Source organism: Narcine bancroftii, chromosome 4 (genome assembly GCF_036971445.1).
Source record: "Narcine bancroftii isolate sNarBan1 chromosome 4, sNarBan1.hap1, whole genome shotgun sequence".
Classification (NCBI taxonomy): domain Eukaryota; kingdom Metazoa; phylum Chordata; class Chondrichthyes; order Torpediniformes; family Narcinidae; genus Narcine; species Narcine bancroftii.
Window position 1 is genome coordinate 71,835,103 of NC_091472.1, and position 16,821 is coordinate 71,851,923.

At 41.9% G+C, this 16,821-nt stretch overlaps 1 protein-coding gene across 1 annotated transcript in view; it reads right to left on the bottom strand.

Moving 5' to 3' along the window:
- rps6ka2 (ribosomal protein S6 kinase, polypeptide 2) overlaps positions 1-16,821 on the bottom strand; it is a 161,277-nt gene that overhangs the window by 76,701 nt on the left and 67,755 nt on the right. The window contains exons 5-8 of the mRNA XM_069931597.1: positions 14,801-14,880; positions 10,541-10,647; positions 6,470-6,507; positions 6,206-6,348 (exon numbers count right to left, since the gene is read on the bottom strand). Coding sequence (XP_069787698.1) covers positions 6,206-6,348; positions 6,470-6,507; positions 10,541-10,647; positions 14,801-14,880 — 368 coding nt within the window. The remainder of the gene's footprint in view (positions 1-6,205; positions 6,349-6,469; positions 6,508-10,540; positions 10,648-14,800; positions 14,881-16,821) is intronic.

Here is a 16,821-nt window from a genome sequence, read left to right on the forward strand (position 1 = left end):
TTACCATAGCCTACAGCTGAGCAAATTTAACTAAAACAAAGCCTATTTTATAATTAAATGTTGAATACCTTTTATTCCACACTGAAAGAAACAATTTTTAATTATAAAATATAGCCCCAGCTGTTGTGCGATAACCAATAATGACAGTCACACCATACCATAATGAGGTGAATTGTGAAACTACAGTACCAAATGACTACATACAGGTACAGTATTTTTATTTGAATGTGTATCACTTTCATACCATCATAATTTTAAAAAATCGTAAGTCAAGCCATTGTTAAGTAGAGGAGTATCTGCAAAGTTGTTAAGTTGTTAATTAAGTATCGTTTGACGTCTTCCCCTTTCTGTCTCCCATGTGTTCAATAAAGTTACCTTTGATTGTAACACTTTTGTCAAGACACATCTCTCTGTTAACCCACTGAACCTGATAATCTTACAATCATAACACCTGCCCTACACAAGGCCATGACAACTGTCTCTATAAACCCAAGAATTTCCCAATGCGGGAAATCCTATCTTTACAACTGACGCAAGGTTCACTAATCTATAATTTGCTGAATTATCCCTGTTGCCCTTATTAAACAGAGCAACAACACTGGAAACTCTCCAGTCCTCTTCTATATAAAAATCTTATTAAACAAGGAATATTGAACACTGAATATTTCTTTTTAAGGTCCCAACCACGTATTAAAAATACCAAGATGCTGGAGGAACTCAGCCGGTCTTTTCAGCATCTATAGGAGAGAAAGAGTTATTGCTGACATTTTGGGCCTGAGCCCTTCTTCACAATGTCTCAGAATTCAAACTGTGGAGGAGGAATCCAGACCAACAAAAGGTGCTAATTCGATATGATAAGGGACAAGGTAAGAATTTATCATGTTTGTGCAAATGGAGAGACAGAGCTAGAGAAAGGAGATGGAGGAAGGAGGGGGGTTTAAATGAAAGCCAGAGAAGGCAATATTAATGTCATCTGGTTGAAGGATGCCCAGATGGAAGATGAGGTGTTATTCCTCCAAGTTATGGGTGGTCTCAGTCTGCTAGTGCATGAGACCATGGACAAATAGGTCAGCGAATTAAAATGGGTGGCCACTGGGAGATCCATGCTATTGGGGCAGACAGAGTTGAGGTGCTCAACAAAGTGATCTCCTAGTCTGCATCCAGTCTCTCTGATGTAGAGGAGACCACAACGGGAGCACCAGATGCAGAAGATAACACATGAGATTCACAAGAGAAATGTTGCTTCACTTGGAATGACTCTTTGAGGCCCCAAATGTTGGTGAGAGAGGATATGTGGGTGCAAATGGAGCATTTCCTGCGGTCAGAGGGGTAGGTGCCAAGGGGATAATTGGTGGGGAGGAAGGAGTGGACAAAAGATTCATGGGGGGAGTGGTCCATGAGGAAGGTGGAGAGGGGAGTTCGTGCATAGAGGTGGGATCACGTAGTAGGTGGAGGAAATGGTAGAGGAGGATGTGTTGGATGTGGAAGCTGGTGTGGTGGTAGGCGAGGACAAGAGAAATCCTGTTCTTGTTGCATATGGGGGTAGAGGGGGCCAGGACAGATGTGCAGGTAATGGAGAATATGCAGGTGAGCGCCGAGTTGATGGTGGTATAGGGAAAACCATGTTGTTTGAAGAAGTCCTCATCCTTGGTGCAGATGCAATAGTGACAGAGGAATTGAGAATGGAATGGAATCCTTACAGTGAACAGGGTGGAAAGAGGTGTGGTCGAGGGAGTTGGTGGGTTTATAGAAGATGTCCGTTGAGAGTTTGTCTCCTGAGATGGAGTCAGAGAGATTGAGGAAAGGGAGATTGTTGCCACAGATGCTCCAAGTGAATTTGAGGTCAGGATGGAAGTAGGCAGCACAAAGTGGATGATGTCAACAATCTAATTACGGGTGCACCAAAGTAGTCACTGATGAAGCGGTGGAAGAGTTGAGGGGCCTTGCCTCTGTAGGCTTGTAGCATGGATTGCTTCACATAGCCAACAAAAAGGCAGGCATAGCTGGGCCCATGTGAGTACCCATGACTACCCACTTTAACATGAAGAAAGTGCGATGGTTGATGAGAGGATAGCAGAAAACTATTTATCTGTGTGGAATTCTAAATTATTACCTGACCCTAATGAAGCCCCCCCTATTAAAGCATATAATTACAATATGGAATAAAATTAAGGGTCTTTCACCTAAAACACCCCTGGCTCAAAATATGTTAATTCCATTAACGATTGATAATAAAATTGTTAAGCTTGCTTTAACAGTGGTCAGGAAATGCATAACAGTTACTTGAAAATCTGATTCCCAACTAGGTTTAGCCTGCTAGAAAATAGAAATGCATAATTGTGTTCTCTTGGAGAAGATCATCTATAACCTCAGCAACAGGTAAGATGTACTTTCACGAATATGGAATTCAAACCTAAGGTATATCAGGGTAAATCTTTAATGATTTCCCCCTCCTGTCTCTTCTCCCTGGTGCTCGCAGCACCGAAGACCCAAGATAAGTCAGGTTATTTGTCCCTTGAGAGGAGTGGGATTTATCCTAGGTGAAGCTAATCTTTTCTTATTCTTTCCTTTTCTTACTTTTTCCTCTTTTCTTTCTTCTTGTTTCTTGCGGGGGGGGGGGAGGGTGGAGGGGGGAGGGTGGGTGGGGGGAGGGTGGGGGGGCGGTGGGAGGGTTCCTCTTATTTTGTTCTTCTTTCTCTCTATTATCTCTCTATTATCTTTTTATCCTTTTGGTTCAATATGGACATTGAATTTGCACCTTTGTAGTGTTATTGTAATTATTTTTCTTTATAATTGAATCACACGTTAACTCTTCTTTTTTCTCACTTTCTTTAATATCGACATGCGGGCCGATATTTGTATTATTTTGTTAATATTAATGGATATTAATGTTTTTCTTTTTGATTATTCTTCATTTTGACTGCATGTTGAATTGAAAATTCTCAAAATAAAATATTCAAAAATAAAAGAGAAAGTGCGATGAGTCAAAAGAGAAATTATTGAAGGTGAGGACAAGTTCTGCCGGCCGGAGGAGGGTGGTGATGAAGGGGGATGGGTTGGTTCTATTGTCCAGAAAGAAATGAAGGGGTTTGAGACCATCAGTATGGGGAATGGAACTGTATAGGGATTGTTTTTTTTTTTTTTTTCTTTGGCTTGGCTTCGCGGACGAAGATTTATGGAGGGGGTAAAAAGTCCACGTCAGCTGCAGGCTCGTTTGTGGCTGACCAGTCCGATGCGGGACAGGCAGACACGATTGCAGCGGTTGCAAGGGAAAATTGGTTGGTTGGGGTTGGGTGTTGGGTTTTTCCTCCTTTGCCTTTTGTCAGTGAGGTGGGCTCTGCGGTCTTCTTCAAAGGAGGCTGCTGCCCGCCAAACTGTGAGGCGCCAAGATGCACGGTTTGAGGCGTTATCAGCCCACTGGCGGTGGTCAATGTGGCAGGCACCAAGAGATTTCTTTAGGCAGTCCTTGTACCTTTTCTTTGGTGCACCTCTGTCACGGTGGCCAGTGGAGAGCTCGCCATATAATACGATCTTGGGAAGGCGATGGTCCTCCATTCTGGAGACGTGACCCATCCAGCGCAGCTGGATCTTCAGCAGCGTGGACTCGATGCTGTCGACCTCTGCCATCTCGAGTACCTCGACGTTAGGGGTGTGAGCGCTCCAATGGATGTTGAGGATGGAGCGGAGACAACGCTGGTGGAAGCGTTCTAGGAGCCGTAGGTGGTGCCGGGATTGTATATCAATGGTAAACATGAGGTGATCGAGTTCAGTGAACTGGAAGTTGTTAAAGTGATGGAGTGCATGTGAAGTGTCCCAGATGTAGGTGGGGAGGGACTAGACCAAGGGGGACAAAACAGAGTCAAGGTAAGCGGAGAACAATTCGATGGGGCAGGTGCATGCAGACACAATGGATCTGCTGGGACAATTGGGTTTGTGGATTTTGGGTAGAAGGTAGAAATGGGCCATACAAGGTAATGATAAGGTTGGAGCCGTGCCAGGAGCTGACTGAAAGTGATAAGTTCAGAGATGGTGCATGATAGAGTGGTTTGATGAGTTTTGATGGGGTCCTGTTGGAAGGGTAAGTAAGAGAAGGTGTCTGAGAATTGTCATCTGGTTTTGGCCAGATAGAGGTCAGTATGCCAGTCCACATCAGAGCCACCCTTATGTGTGGGTTTGATGGTGATGTGCAGATTGGTACAGAGAGAATGGAGGGTTAGGCATTCTGAGAGGGTGTGATTGGAATGAGTGAAGGGAGTAGTGAAGTCAGTAGAGTTGATGTCATGGCAGCAGCTGGAAATATAAAAGTCCAGAGCAGGCAGAAGACAGAAATGAGGTGTAAGGAGAAGGAAGACATTTTAAAGTGGGAGAAGGCCTCTGTAGTGGAGGGGTGGAGAATAGTGGTTGTGGAACTAGGTATGGAGGCAGAGCCAACATAAGAAGAGTTCAACATCATGCTATGTGCAGAACCTGTTGAGGTGTTGGCAAAGGGGGATGAAGGTAAGGCCTCTACTGAGGACAGAGCATTCAGTCTCTGAGATGGGAAGGTCGGAGGGGATGGTGAAGACCAAGCAGAGGTTAGGGGGAGGTTCATTGGGGTGGAGGGTGTCAAGGAGGGAAGGAGAATGGGGTGGATCAGGAGGTGGATGGTAGGAAGGGTCCAAGGGGTGGTGGGGAGGGTTGGGAATGTGAGAGGATGGAGGGACAGAGGCTAGTGCATTCCTGAGAACCAGGGTAGGAGTTCAAAATGAGGCTCAGTCCTGTAGGTCGCAAGGACCAAGGTGGAAACCCACGTCCATAGCTCAGTTCTGTAGGTCAGGTTGAAGGTTCATGTTGGAGGCGTTATCCTGTAGGCTGCCAGGGCTGAGACAGAGACCCGTGTGTGAAGCCCCGTCCTGTGGGTCAGTGGGCTCAGGGTGAAAGTTCATGTCAGAGGCACGATTCTGTATGTTGGCAAGGCCAAGATGGAGACTCACATCAGGAGCTCTGTCTTTTAGGTCACCAGGGCCAAGGTGGAGACCCATGTCAGGTGCTTGGTCCTGTAAATCACCAGGGCCAGAGTAGAGACCCACATGGGAGGTCACCGAGGCAGTGGTCTCCAGGGACACAAGCTTCCCATAGTACTACAATCACAGCGTTTGCAGACCCAACACTGTACTATATTCTCTTGCCTCTCTCAATAATCTGGGATATATCTTACCTGGCCCTGAGGACATAACTCCTTGAATTTCTTCAATAGACCCAACAGCTCCTCTCTCTTTATATAATGATCCCACTGAATATTAACATATCCACAGTGTTCTTACACAGCTCTATGCTCTTCTCCTTGGAGAACACCAATGCAAAGCACTCATTTAATACCTTGTGTCCTTCCTTTGGCTCCAGCCATAAATTTCCTCTTTTGTCCTCGAATGCTCCTAACCTCTCCTTGGCTACCTTCTTGTTTTTAACGTGTGCACAAAATGTCTTGACATTTTCTTTAATTCTACTTGCCAAGGACATTTCATGGACCCTTTGGGCCTTCCTCATTCCCTGATTGATTTCTTCTCAATTTTCTTTTTGACTATTTGCGAGGTCTTTCAAATGAGATGGCAAATGAGAAATTCATGGCCAGGATATGACACATTTTTGATAACTTACAACATCTGTAATTGAAATGGTTGTTGCACTGGTAGCAATTTTTATTTCAATTTCTTTAACAAATCAGCAATTCCTTGTCAAAATACTGACATAATTGACATTATTATTTCTTCATAGGTATTCAGGGGATCATGAAGACAAGCAAATATACCTTTGCAGATGCATTTATTCCGCTAATCATTTTGTGGATCTGTCAGATTATTTCAAAAAACAGACAAATCAAGAGTTTCTAATACTTGTTAAATAAATCCCTACCTTATGAAGAAGGTGAAATATACGATAAGCAGGGAAAAAATGAGCTTTGATACTGATATTAAATTTAACAAATATCATGATAAGTTGCAGTGCCTCTGGCTTGTAAAATTATTTCCAATCTCACAAGTAAGTGATGTGTGCATCTTTTCCTCTCGACCTAATATTCACTAATCTAACTACTCTCAACAGAAAAGAAATTTAACTATCATCAATAAAAATCAAATGCTCTCCACCTTCGAATGGTCTCTTGGAAAGTAAAATAAAAGCTGACAAAAAAAAACACAATCCGTTATCACTAGTAGACTTCACTTACCATTAAAACTCCAAAGGACCACCAATCTGCACTTTGCGTATGACCACGGCGGTTGACTACCTCAGGAGCCATGTACTCTATTGTCCCACAGAAGGAATAGGCTCTCTTGTCATGGTCGACAGCTTCCTTGCTGAGCCCAAAGTCTGAGCAGTAAGAATAGCTGTTAATATAACTGAAACCTTGCCAGGCTGTCGGTAATGATGCATACAACCTGAAAGTTCAATTTCAGTGCCGCTCAGCTTAACCAATCTAGCCTGTACCCACCTGTTATTTTAATGTGGCCATCTTCATCTAGAAGTACACTGAAATTTAAACAGCATAAAAACATCCTGAGATAGTGTTCCATGAAGAAATGTACTTAAGCCTATATAAAACTCAGAAGTATCAGCCATTTTCCATTGCAAACAGACGTGGGAACTATATCTCATTAAGAAGCACAGAATCTAATTATTTTCCAGTTGAGATTTTCTGTAAACTATCTAATTAAGTGAAAGGCAAATGTTTGTCGGGCCGGATCCATAATAGACAGCAGAGAGAAATGCACTTATACCGTATTGATTTTTCTGGTACAAATGATGGACAAGATGGCATTGAAGCTTTTGATCAGTTCAGAGACTGTATCTTCAGCAACAGTCATGTTGCTATCAGAGGTAATTAACTATTGAGTTGTAACAAGTAGATTGTGGGTCATAAACTTAGACTGTGTAGAATGATTAACTGGCATTGCCTCATCCAATTCTCACAAAACCCTCCAAAGCATGAAAGATTGTTGAATTTATTTTCATTTTTTCTTAGATGAGTCCAGGTTTTGCTGACAAAGCCAATGTTTAGAGCCCATCCAAAATGCTCTTCAGTCAAATGTCTGAGCCATTCATTCTTTGTGTTCAAGGAACTTCTTTAGAGTGATGGGTAGGGACTGTCTGATTTTTGACTGAGCAAAGTCATGTACATAAAGACATCATTTTTCTGGTGCCAGAAATAAGGGTTTTAAGAATAAGCAATACATCATGAATTGGCTGAAGTTATTTTAAAGACTTAGAAAGTTGCTGAGGTGATATTCACCAATGAAGTGATGGTAAACATTGTAACCAATGTTAGTCAAAGTTTAGGGAAGAGTGCAAAGACAATTGAGCAGGCTGCTTTGTTTAGGATAAAGTTGAATTCCATGAGTGTTGGTTAGAGCTGCACTCATCCAGAGTGTGGGGAGTATTCCATTATATTTCTTATTTGTAGTTTGTAGATCATTGGATGGCTTCAAGAAGTTTGAAGGAGGATCAATTGAAATGAAACACCCAGCTTCTGTCCTACTCTAAGGTAATTTAATAATTAGTTTATTTCTCATATTATACCACAGTGAGAAGGATTCTTCTGTGAGCGGTCTAACAGGTTAACTCTAATATTCTTTTCTTTTTTAAATATTTTGTTGCATTTTATATATAAACTTGCATACTACATTTGAAGGAAACACAACGTCATCTCATATACATAAAATTACAAAAATAAAGAAACAAATGGATGGAACTAGTTAACTTTAATATTCATACATCTGCATAAAGTGGTAGAATCAGAGCACAATTACAAAGTATAGAAATCCAATGAAATCAAATCACTCAGTACTAAGCAAAAGCAGCATGATAGCACTGCATTGGGGTTTGTTCGGGAGCCTGATGGCAGCGGGGAAGAAATTGTATTTAAGCCAATTGATGCATGATGTTACACTCTTGAACCTTCTCCCTGTTTGGCTGGTAGGCAAATTGAAGTGGGTCAAGACTGGCTGGGATGCTAAAGGTGATGTGAATGATGACCAGCCTCTCAAAGCACTTCATGATGGTAAAATCACAGCCACCAGTCAAGACTCATTTAAGCCTGTTGGCTTTTCTTCAATACTGATATGATGGTGGCCTTCTTTAAGTGAGTGGGAACTGTGTCTGTTGTAGGGAGAGATTAAAGACATCTGTGAATACGCCCTCATTTGATTTATGCAGCCTCCAAGGACATGTCCTGGCACTCCAGCTGGGCCTGTCACTTTACGTGGGTTCATCTACTGGAAGATTACCCTGATTTCAGCTCAGTGACCATGGCTGAGATGTGTTTGTAGTAGTTGATGTTGATGTCATCTCTCCACTTGCTCCCAGCTTGAAGTGAGCATAAAACATAATCAGTTGGTAGGAAAGTGTTGCCCTATTGTGTGCTCTTGGTATTTCATGATAGCATGCATGCCCTACCATAGTCACTATACTTTTCTGGTCAATTTACAATCCAGAGTGTTGATAGCGTGAAATTCAGCAAGTCACAATGCCTTTTAACATCAAACGCATTGGAGGTTGGAATGAGGTGATAGTCTAACCCTGAAGGTTGTCCAGATCATGCTCTGTGCAGGAATGGACTGCTTCTCTATTTGAATTGCAATTTGGGCTATCCTGGATAATCATCAGTGAACATTTTTACTTCTGATATGATATAAAAAATGTTATTGATAAAGCAACCGAAAAATTACTGACTTTAGAAATTGCTCTTAAAACTTCTGAAATATGTCCATTTTCCATTTTACTAGGTACTTACTTCAATTCATATTTAAAAAGTGGAAGAAAAATTTACAAAAATAATTGCATGAAATAAATATGACAAAGATTGAAAGTACACAGTAAGAAGTATAAATATGGCAAGTCCATCAACATCTGAAAAGAGACATACTTCAGATATGTATACTTGAGTCTTCACAAAACCTATTGTTTGTGTCCAACATTTATTGATGATCACATAATAACAGTGACAAAGCTTCAATACTTCAATGATCTAATATTTGCAGAGAGTGTGCAAAATCTAACATTACAGCAATTCACATATAAAAAGCTTTTCTTGAGTAGTGTCTGCAGACACTGTGATTATAGTAAAAGCACAGAGATGCTGGAGGATGTAAAGATACAGAACCCGACGTTTTGGGCCTGAGCCCTTATTCAAGGCTTGAAGAAACCCTCAGGCTCAAAACATCGGTTACACCTTTACCTCCTATGGATGCTGCAAGACTTTGCTGAGTTCCTCCAGCATTTCTGTGCTTTTAAAAAGCTATTCATTTTTGTTTGCACTTAAATATACGACCAATTGCCTGAAAATCAGGTATAGCATATTTGGAAAGTAGCATCATTTGACTCTACAAGAGACAACTCCACCTGCATTGTCGTGGCCAAAGAAAGTTTGAACTACCTCATCATTGTTGTGAAGCTGGTGAAACGACAGCAAGAGATGTGACAGAAAAATCATATTTCACAAAAGGAGGGTAATTTAAAAAGGAACGTCTTTCATGTAAACTAATGGTTCACTGGACGGATTTGTCTTTGAAAATGAAATATCATGCTGTTTGAGCAGTTAATACCATCCAACAAAAATTCCTCATTCTTTAATATTTATGTTAAATATCAAGGATCCACACCACAAAAACATTTTCCTCATTCTTTAAGATTTGTGTTAAATCATCGAAAACCCATATCACCCAGCACATGCTCTGTTCTTGCTGCTGCCATCAGGAAAGAGGTATAATTGCGACAGGACTGGCATCACCAGGTTCAGGAACAGCTGCTACCCCTCCAGCATCAGATTCCTCAACAATAAACTCAATCAGGGACTCATTTAAGGACTCTTGATTTTGTACTTTGTTGTTTCTTTTTCTCCTCTCTGTATTGAAGAGTCAGTTGTTTACATTTGTTTATTTGCTTACATATGTACAGTTTTTTTTTGCCTTGCCAGTAGTAATTCTACCTGGCCTGCATGAAAAAGAATCTCAGGGTTATATGTGATGCCATGTGTGTACTCTGACAATAAATCTGAAATCTGAAATATCAATGGCTTCATGATGGAGAAATCGCTCAGCTCTCTTGCTTTTATTTTTAGAGAGCAATGGAACAGGTAGCGCATCCCACTTTTACAGGCTGATTAGAACCTGCGTCAGGAGGTTGAGAAGCAAACCACAGAAGTGCTTTTACATTGGTATAGAATCAGTGATTGCAAATAATTGCCCTCCTATAGTCAATTGAACTTGAGAATTAATAACTGGTATCAAGTGGTTTTGTGACAATTACTGTATGTGCCATGGATGAGTGTAATTTATATATAATATTTGCAGAGAGTGTGTATATGTGTGTGTGTGTGTGTGTGTGTATAATATGTGTATTCAGATCTTTTACTTTTATGCATGAGCAAGAAGGTTCTTCACAGGCTTTCTTTGAAACAAAACAATGCATTTGAACGTCACGTGTTAATTTAAGGCAGGAGTGGAGGAAAAATTTGTACAACTCACGGCATTTAATCTTGTCATTGTGCGAAAAAAAAATCTCTTACTTTTCTGGCTTTAAGTCCCTATAAATTATCCCAAGGCCATGGAGATGATCTAATGCCAAGGCAAGTTCAGCTAGATAGAATTTGACATCTTCTTCTGTAAACATCACCTGCAGGGAGAAAGTTGCCAAATTCATTTAATATTTTTAAGCAGTAATGTCATCAAGCCACACGCTCATCAAAGTTGGAAAAAAAAATGTACACATTTTAATTAATTGCTGAATTTTACAGTCCACTAACTAAATTTTTATTTTAAACACCATCATAATTTTAAATATTTCTCTCGGGGAATTGAAATGGATATAATAAAATTAGTTTTCTTAGGATCAGAAAGCTTGTTGAGTAGTAATTAGACAATGAGGACAACATGAAAAAAACTTAATATCCTCCAAATATTTCATACTGAGATTAATCCATAATTATTACAAGTTAACAATAATTCCCTTGACTCTGTGGGAGATAGCTGAAAGTGTGCACCTGTGGAGCAATGAATCACTGAAGGCAATCAAGAATTCCAGATTAAGCCAAGTATGCATTAAATCCCAAGGCTTCCATTCATTTCATGACAACAAATATTATTTGTTTTCTTGCTATCACTGTAACGTTCCAGTTAAAATGTTAAACTGGTGTCCATCTACTTATTCCATTGGCTTACAAGCATATAAAATACTAACAGATTTATCAAATAAAAAAAAAGATTGGGGAAACCTTCATCTTTGAGTTTTGTCAAAACTGGATGGGGTCTGAAAATTGCAGATTTTGGAAACATGAGGTAGAAACAGACAATTTTGGAAATAGTCAGTGGATTCTTGTCATGGCACAGTTGACCTTAAACTCCAGTGAACTCCATTCTGATATTGACCTTCTGGGCTTTCCCAGACTTGTCCTTCATTTTACTTTTCTTGCAACAGCTGTAATATCTATCTCAGTTCCAGCATCTTTTTTTTGTTTCACTCCCTTCTTCTCCCTCTACTTACATGCTTTCCATTTGGCTGCCATTAATAAGCCTTCCTGATCCGTTCTCAGAAGACACCCACCTATTTCATCCATTTCCTCAGACACCGCCCTATCACAGATGTCTCCGATGTTCTCCCCACTCTTTCCCTTCTCCGTTGTCTAAATATTGTCAATTCTCATGAGCAGTCATTGACCTGAAATGTTAACTGTTTTTCTTCCTCCACAGACTACATGCTCTGCTGGATATTTCTAACATTTTCTGTTTTATTTTAGTTATAAAACATCAGCAGTTTTTGCTTTGTAATAAGAAAGTATCTTGCACTTGCTGTTCTCCTCACAGCTGTTTCTTCTTTTGAAAACAATGGGCCAGCAGTAAGATGACAGTGGAATATACTCCACAGACAGATTTCCCAGGAGAAGTGTTAGAAACCCGAGAATGTATTCAGCCCCTAGGTGGACTTCATAAAGAGATGAAGCAGAAAGAATGATTTCAGCCTGCACCCAGTTAAGCTGGTAAAAATAAGCAAATGGACTCAAATCTGTTGCTTTTTCATGCAGAATATTATGGCAATAGACTCCTCAAGGAAATTAAGGGGCAATTTAAAAAATGGAAGTATTGCTGGAACTGCTGGAACAGCAGCACTGCTGCTGGTGTGGTCCCGGGAGAGGGGAGACACGATGCCGTTCTGAAGGTTGAACTACCCCTTCCTAATGCTGGCAGCTTCATACAGGCTTGAAACAACCTGTTAAATGAGCTGACGGCGATTTTTTTAACTAAAATTCTGCAATCACAGGTCTATGCCCAAGAATGTGGCGCCAGTGCTCGTTGGAGGCTTTGAGGGGTTGCAGACTCTGGGGAGCAGGGCACCAGAAATGGGAAGAACTTCACCATTGAGAAAGAGCAGAGGATACAACCCTGCAGAGCGGTGACCATGACATCAGACCAATGAGGGGCTTAGAGCCTGAGGATCCACAAAGGCTGCGGGCGACTTTGGTCAGGGGATCCACATGGGCATTGGGCTGCTGGACACTGGATCATGGGAACCATGTATCAGAATCTGAATTGGAGAAGGTACTGAGGGCAAGAAGGGCTCTCAAAGGCCCTCAGATGTTGAAGCCTTTCTGATTCTGTCAGAGATTTGGATCTAAAGCTCGTATTGCCTATGGATCAAACAGGAGTCTGTGTGGCCTGCAGAGGCTGCAGGAGAGCTGGAAGTGAATCCATGGACACTTGGAATTTTTATAGTGGAAAAAAAAGAATGTAAAGGCAGCCTTTATAGAAATACTGATGGCGGATGCTGGATGCAGACTCCGATCCATCCTGGGAAGTAGTCTCACAGGTAGAGCGAGTCGCTCCACCTCGCTTCATAAAGGCAATGCCGCTGAATGTGCCTGCTTCAGGATGGGTTGATAATGCTGCAATTATGCCATCAGCCCACGACCCAGGAGCTACCACCAGGGCTCCCAAGGTGGTTGGTGCTGGGGTTAGGGTTCCCTCCTGCCACCCGGAAATGTCCTCTTCACGTTCCCCCTCTGCCCCTCGCTCCTTCACCAAGACCTAGGAGCAGGAGGGCAACGTTGAAGGAGAGTAGAGGGCCTGAAGAGCATGGAGGCCTAGCAGGGACAAGGAGATTTGGAGCCCGCCAAGCCGCCGGGCCAGAGAGCAAAGGGACCCAGGTGCTGAACTCCATGGTCTGGGAGGAATGAGGATGGATGCTGAGGAGAGGACACAGAGAAGCAGAGCTAGAGACTTTGATAGACAAGTGAGGGGAGCGAAGAGCTGCACTAGGCATGGTGGAGGGGCAGTGCTGGGCAGCTGGAAGAAGGAGCCTCAGGTTTTATAATGAGAACCTCTTCTTGTTTTAATGTGGGATCAATGGCCGTCTTCATTACTCATGATCACCTGTGCAGCTGTAATCATTCTGGGAAATGCAGAGCAGTTCCAGCTGCATGGGGGATTGTGGGTAATGAAGACAGCCATTACTCAGCGCATATGTTTGACATCATGGTGTCAGGCGACATTACTACAGCACTCGCCACACCTCCCTCAGCTCCGGAATAGGATTCCCGACACCACTCTCTATAAAATCAACACTGGATCAGGTTTATAGGCCTTCTCCATAAAAGGGAAGTCCACCTTTTTTTTCCCTAATTGAGCCGGCTTCAATGAGGAGTCGCTCCATGAAAATGACTAGTGTCTCTGAAGGGATTCTCTTTTTCTGCTCTTTCTCTCATACTGTAAATTGTGCCAGAAGATACTAAAGGTGAATCTTAATATTACATGTTTTTGACTATTATGTGATAATAAAGGAATCTTGAATCTTGAACAAATGCAGTTTCATATTTTTCGACTCTATATCAGTTGAGCAACTGGCATCACAACAGTTGAAATCAATGGAAAGAAACAATTTAATACTAATACATGCAAGAGTATCTTAAGCAGTTTATTTTTGAATAATAATAATAATTTCAGTGTTTTAATATTATCTTGGTGTATATGAATAGTTGTAAATATAATTGACAGTCACTTGGAATGGCTGAGTGCAAGGCAAGGTTGGTGTAGTGGTTAGCGTAACGTTGTTACAGTGTCAGTGATCGAGACCCGGGTTCAAATCTCGCGCTGTCTGTAAAGAGTTTGTATGCTCCCCCCATGCCCATGTGGGTTCCTCCGGGGCTCCGGTTTCCTCCCACTGTCTGAAATGTACTGGTGGCTGTAGATGTGGAATGGGCTTATGGGTTGAAATGGCCTGTTACCATGCTGTATGTCTAAAAATTAAAAAAAAAGAATCAAGCAAGGATAGGCTCTGGCTGGAAATGAATTTGAATGACAGCTTGAACCTGAAGTCTGGGAAGCACAATGCACTACGTACAAACTGAGAATTCCTGATCATCACTGCAATGTGCTGATGAGCTGGAAGGAAACCTCTGGTGGAAAACTGCACCTGTGACCAAGCTAGAAGAAGCAGTGTGATTCAGGAACAGCTCATCTTAAGGTCAGCAAGACATCTGTGTCCTTATTTGTTCATGAACAGCTGTGAAACTCGGATATAAGATTGCAATAAAAGTATAAATTGCAAAGGATATGCAGCAAATTTTAACATAGAAATTGTACAAAACATCCCAAATAAAATGATAAATTGTAATCAAAGACACTGAGCTAACATATCTGTGAATAATACTGGGTCTTTGGTAGGATATAAATCTCTCTAAATCATCCTCAGATACTGATCCTTCTGACCCTGAAGGCACAATTTGTTTTGAGCATCTTAAATATAACAGGGAACAATTAAATTTCAGCCAACTTACCTCTTTGGATAATCGAGTAAATAGGTCACCACCTCTTAGAAAATCTAAAATCAGGTACAATTTTCCTTCAGTCTGAAATGCTGCAGAAGAGACAAAAAGAAAGACTAACAATAATTGATTTACTTATTTGGTTCATAAATATTTGATTACGGAAAGAATTGTAAGAGAAGTTAACAGGAAGTTAAGTGATAAAACCAGAGTGAATCAAAGAAAGCAGAAAAAAATCATGATTTAATAAGGGACAAAATAAAACAGAACAAGGCTGAAAGTAAGGAGAGGCTTTGGCTGGAAATTAATTTTGGTTGAGAGATATAGGATGTAATAAAGAGAATAAAATTAGTAATCAGAGAGTATTCAATGAACCATAATTGAAAAAGAAAAGCAGGAGAAGAATGAAGTTGAAATGTCTGTTTCTAGAGATGATAAAATTCAAACAGAAACGGTCCAGGTCCTGTATGTAATCTCTGACAACATCACGTTTGTCATAGAGGTTCAATAGCTCAAAAAACAGCCTGTAAGCCCTGCAAATCCCTGCTGACTTTTGACACTCTACACGCATCACGTCTGCCCACATTAAGTCGGTATCCTTCTATGCCTTGACTATTTAAGCATCCCTTTAAATATCTCTTAAATATAGTAATTCTATAAATTACACAACCTCCTCTGACAGAATGTTCCAGACATCAATTGAACTGTCTCATCGACATGAAAACAGACTCTATGGCCCAATTTCTTCATGCCATAGTGTACAAGTGTAAGCATGAAAAACTTTAGACCCCCATAATTTTTTTCATCTCAGCTCCTCTTTTTTTGATACCCTGACAATCAGAAAAAATTCTGACTATCTACCTGATGTCTTTATAATTTCATACATCAGTTCACTTCTCAGTCTCTTTCATTCCAGGGAAAATAAACCTAGCCTATCCAAATCTGCTCAGAAATCTAACTGTCCTCCAATCCACACATCTTGCCATAGGCCTATCTAGGGTATGGCAGGTGGGGAAGAGAACAGGGGCACCACTTGCACGGGATCATCTCTGTCCTCACCTTACCCCCCAATATCAGAGCCCCTAGCCCAATAATCTCTATCCCAGGGGTGCAGTGCTGTGCTGCCAGGGCTCATTTGTGCACCCTGGAATGCCACTCCGGGCTGGTATATCATCGGGCCACTCCGGTGGTCAGCACCTCACTCAATGCAGGTTGAATGGGCAAAATGGCTGTCTTCATTTTCCTTACCCATAATTCCCACACAGCTGGAATAGTTCCAGCTGCAAGGGGATTATGCGTAAGGAAGATGAAGACAGCCATTTTTCCCATTCATCCTGCATTGAGTGGCGCTGCGACAAGCAGTAGCGATGCCAGTTCATGGGAACCGGATGGCAGAGATGGATGCGGAGCTTTCCGTGATGTCTGGTTCCATGCCTCCGAAGACGGCAACATCGGTGGACAAGGCGGGGGATTACAATACCTCTGCACCAGAAAAGCTCCATGCCTCTTCACCCAGTCCTAAGGGTGTCACAGTGCTGAGGCAAGGGGAGAGCATGGGTAATATTGACCAGGTTCCACCTGCTACAGGAGTATACAAACAGGAGGCGCCTGTCCTTGCGCAACCCTGCAGCCATGGGATCTCGATGCACGGGCCAGCAGTCTCCAGAACCCCTGCAGGGATGGTTGTTCAAAGCATATTGACCACTGGACACGATGCTGCCAACGAATCAATTGACAGCATCAGGAGAGAACCAGAGCTGCCACCATCATCCAAGAGGCTTGGAAAGGTCACCAAGGTCGGCAAGAAATTGCCGACCAGTCGCAGTCTGCGGCGAAGATCCAGGATTTGTTCCAAGGTTACCAGATCAGGAAATTATTAGGGAGCATTGGCAAGTACCCGGAGATGGAGAAGGAAGGCAGCTCCAGGAGGGTTCCAGGGAAGTATCCACAGATGCTTTTGGGGGATAACCCCGAGAATGTCCACCTGCACACAAGAGTAATGCGGGATCTCAGAGCTAGAAAGTGCAGCTCAT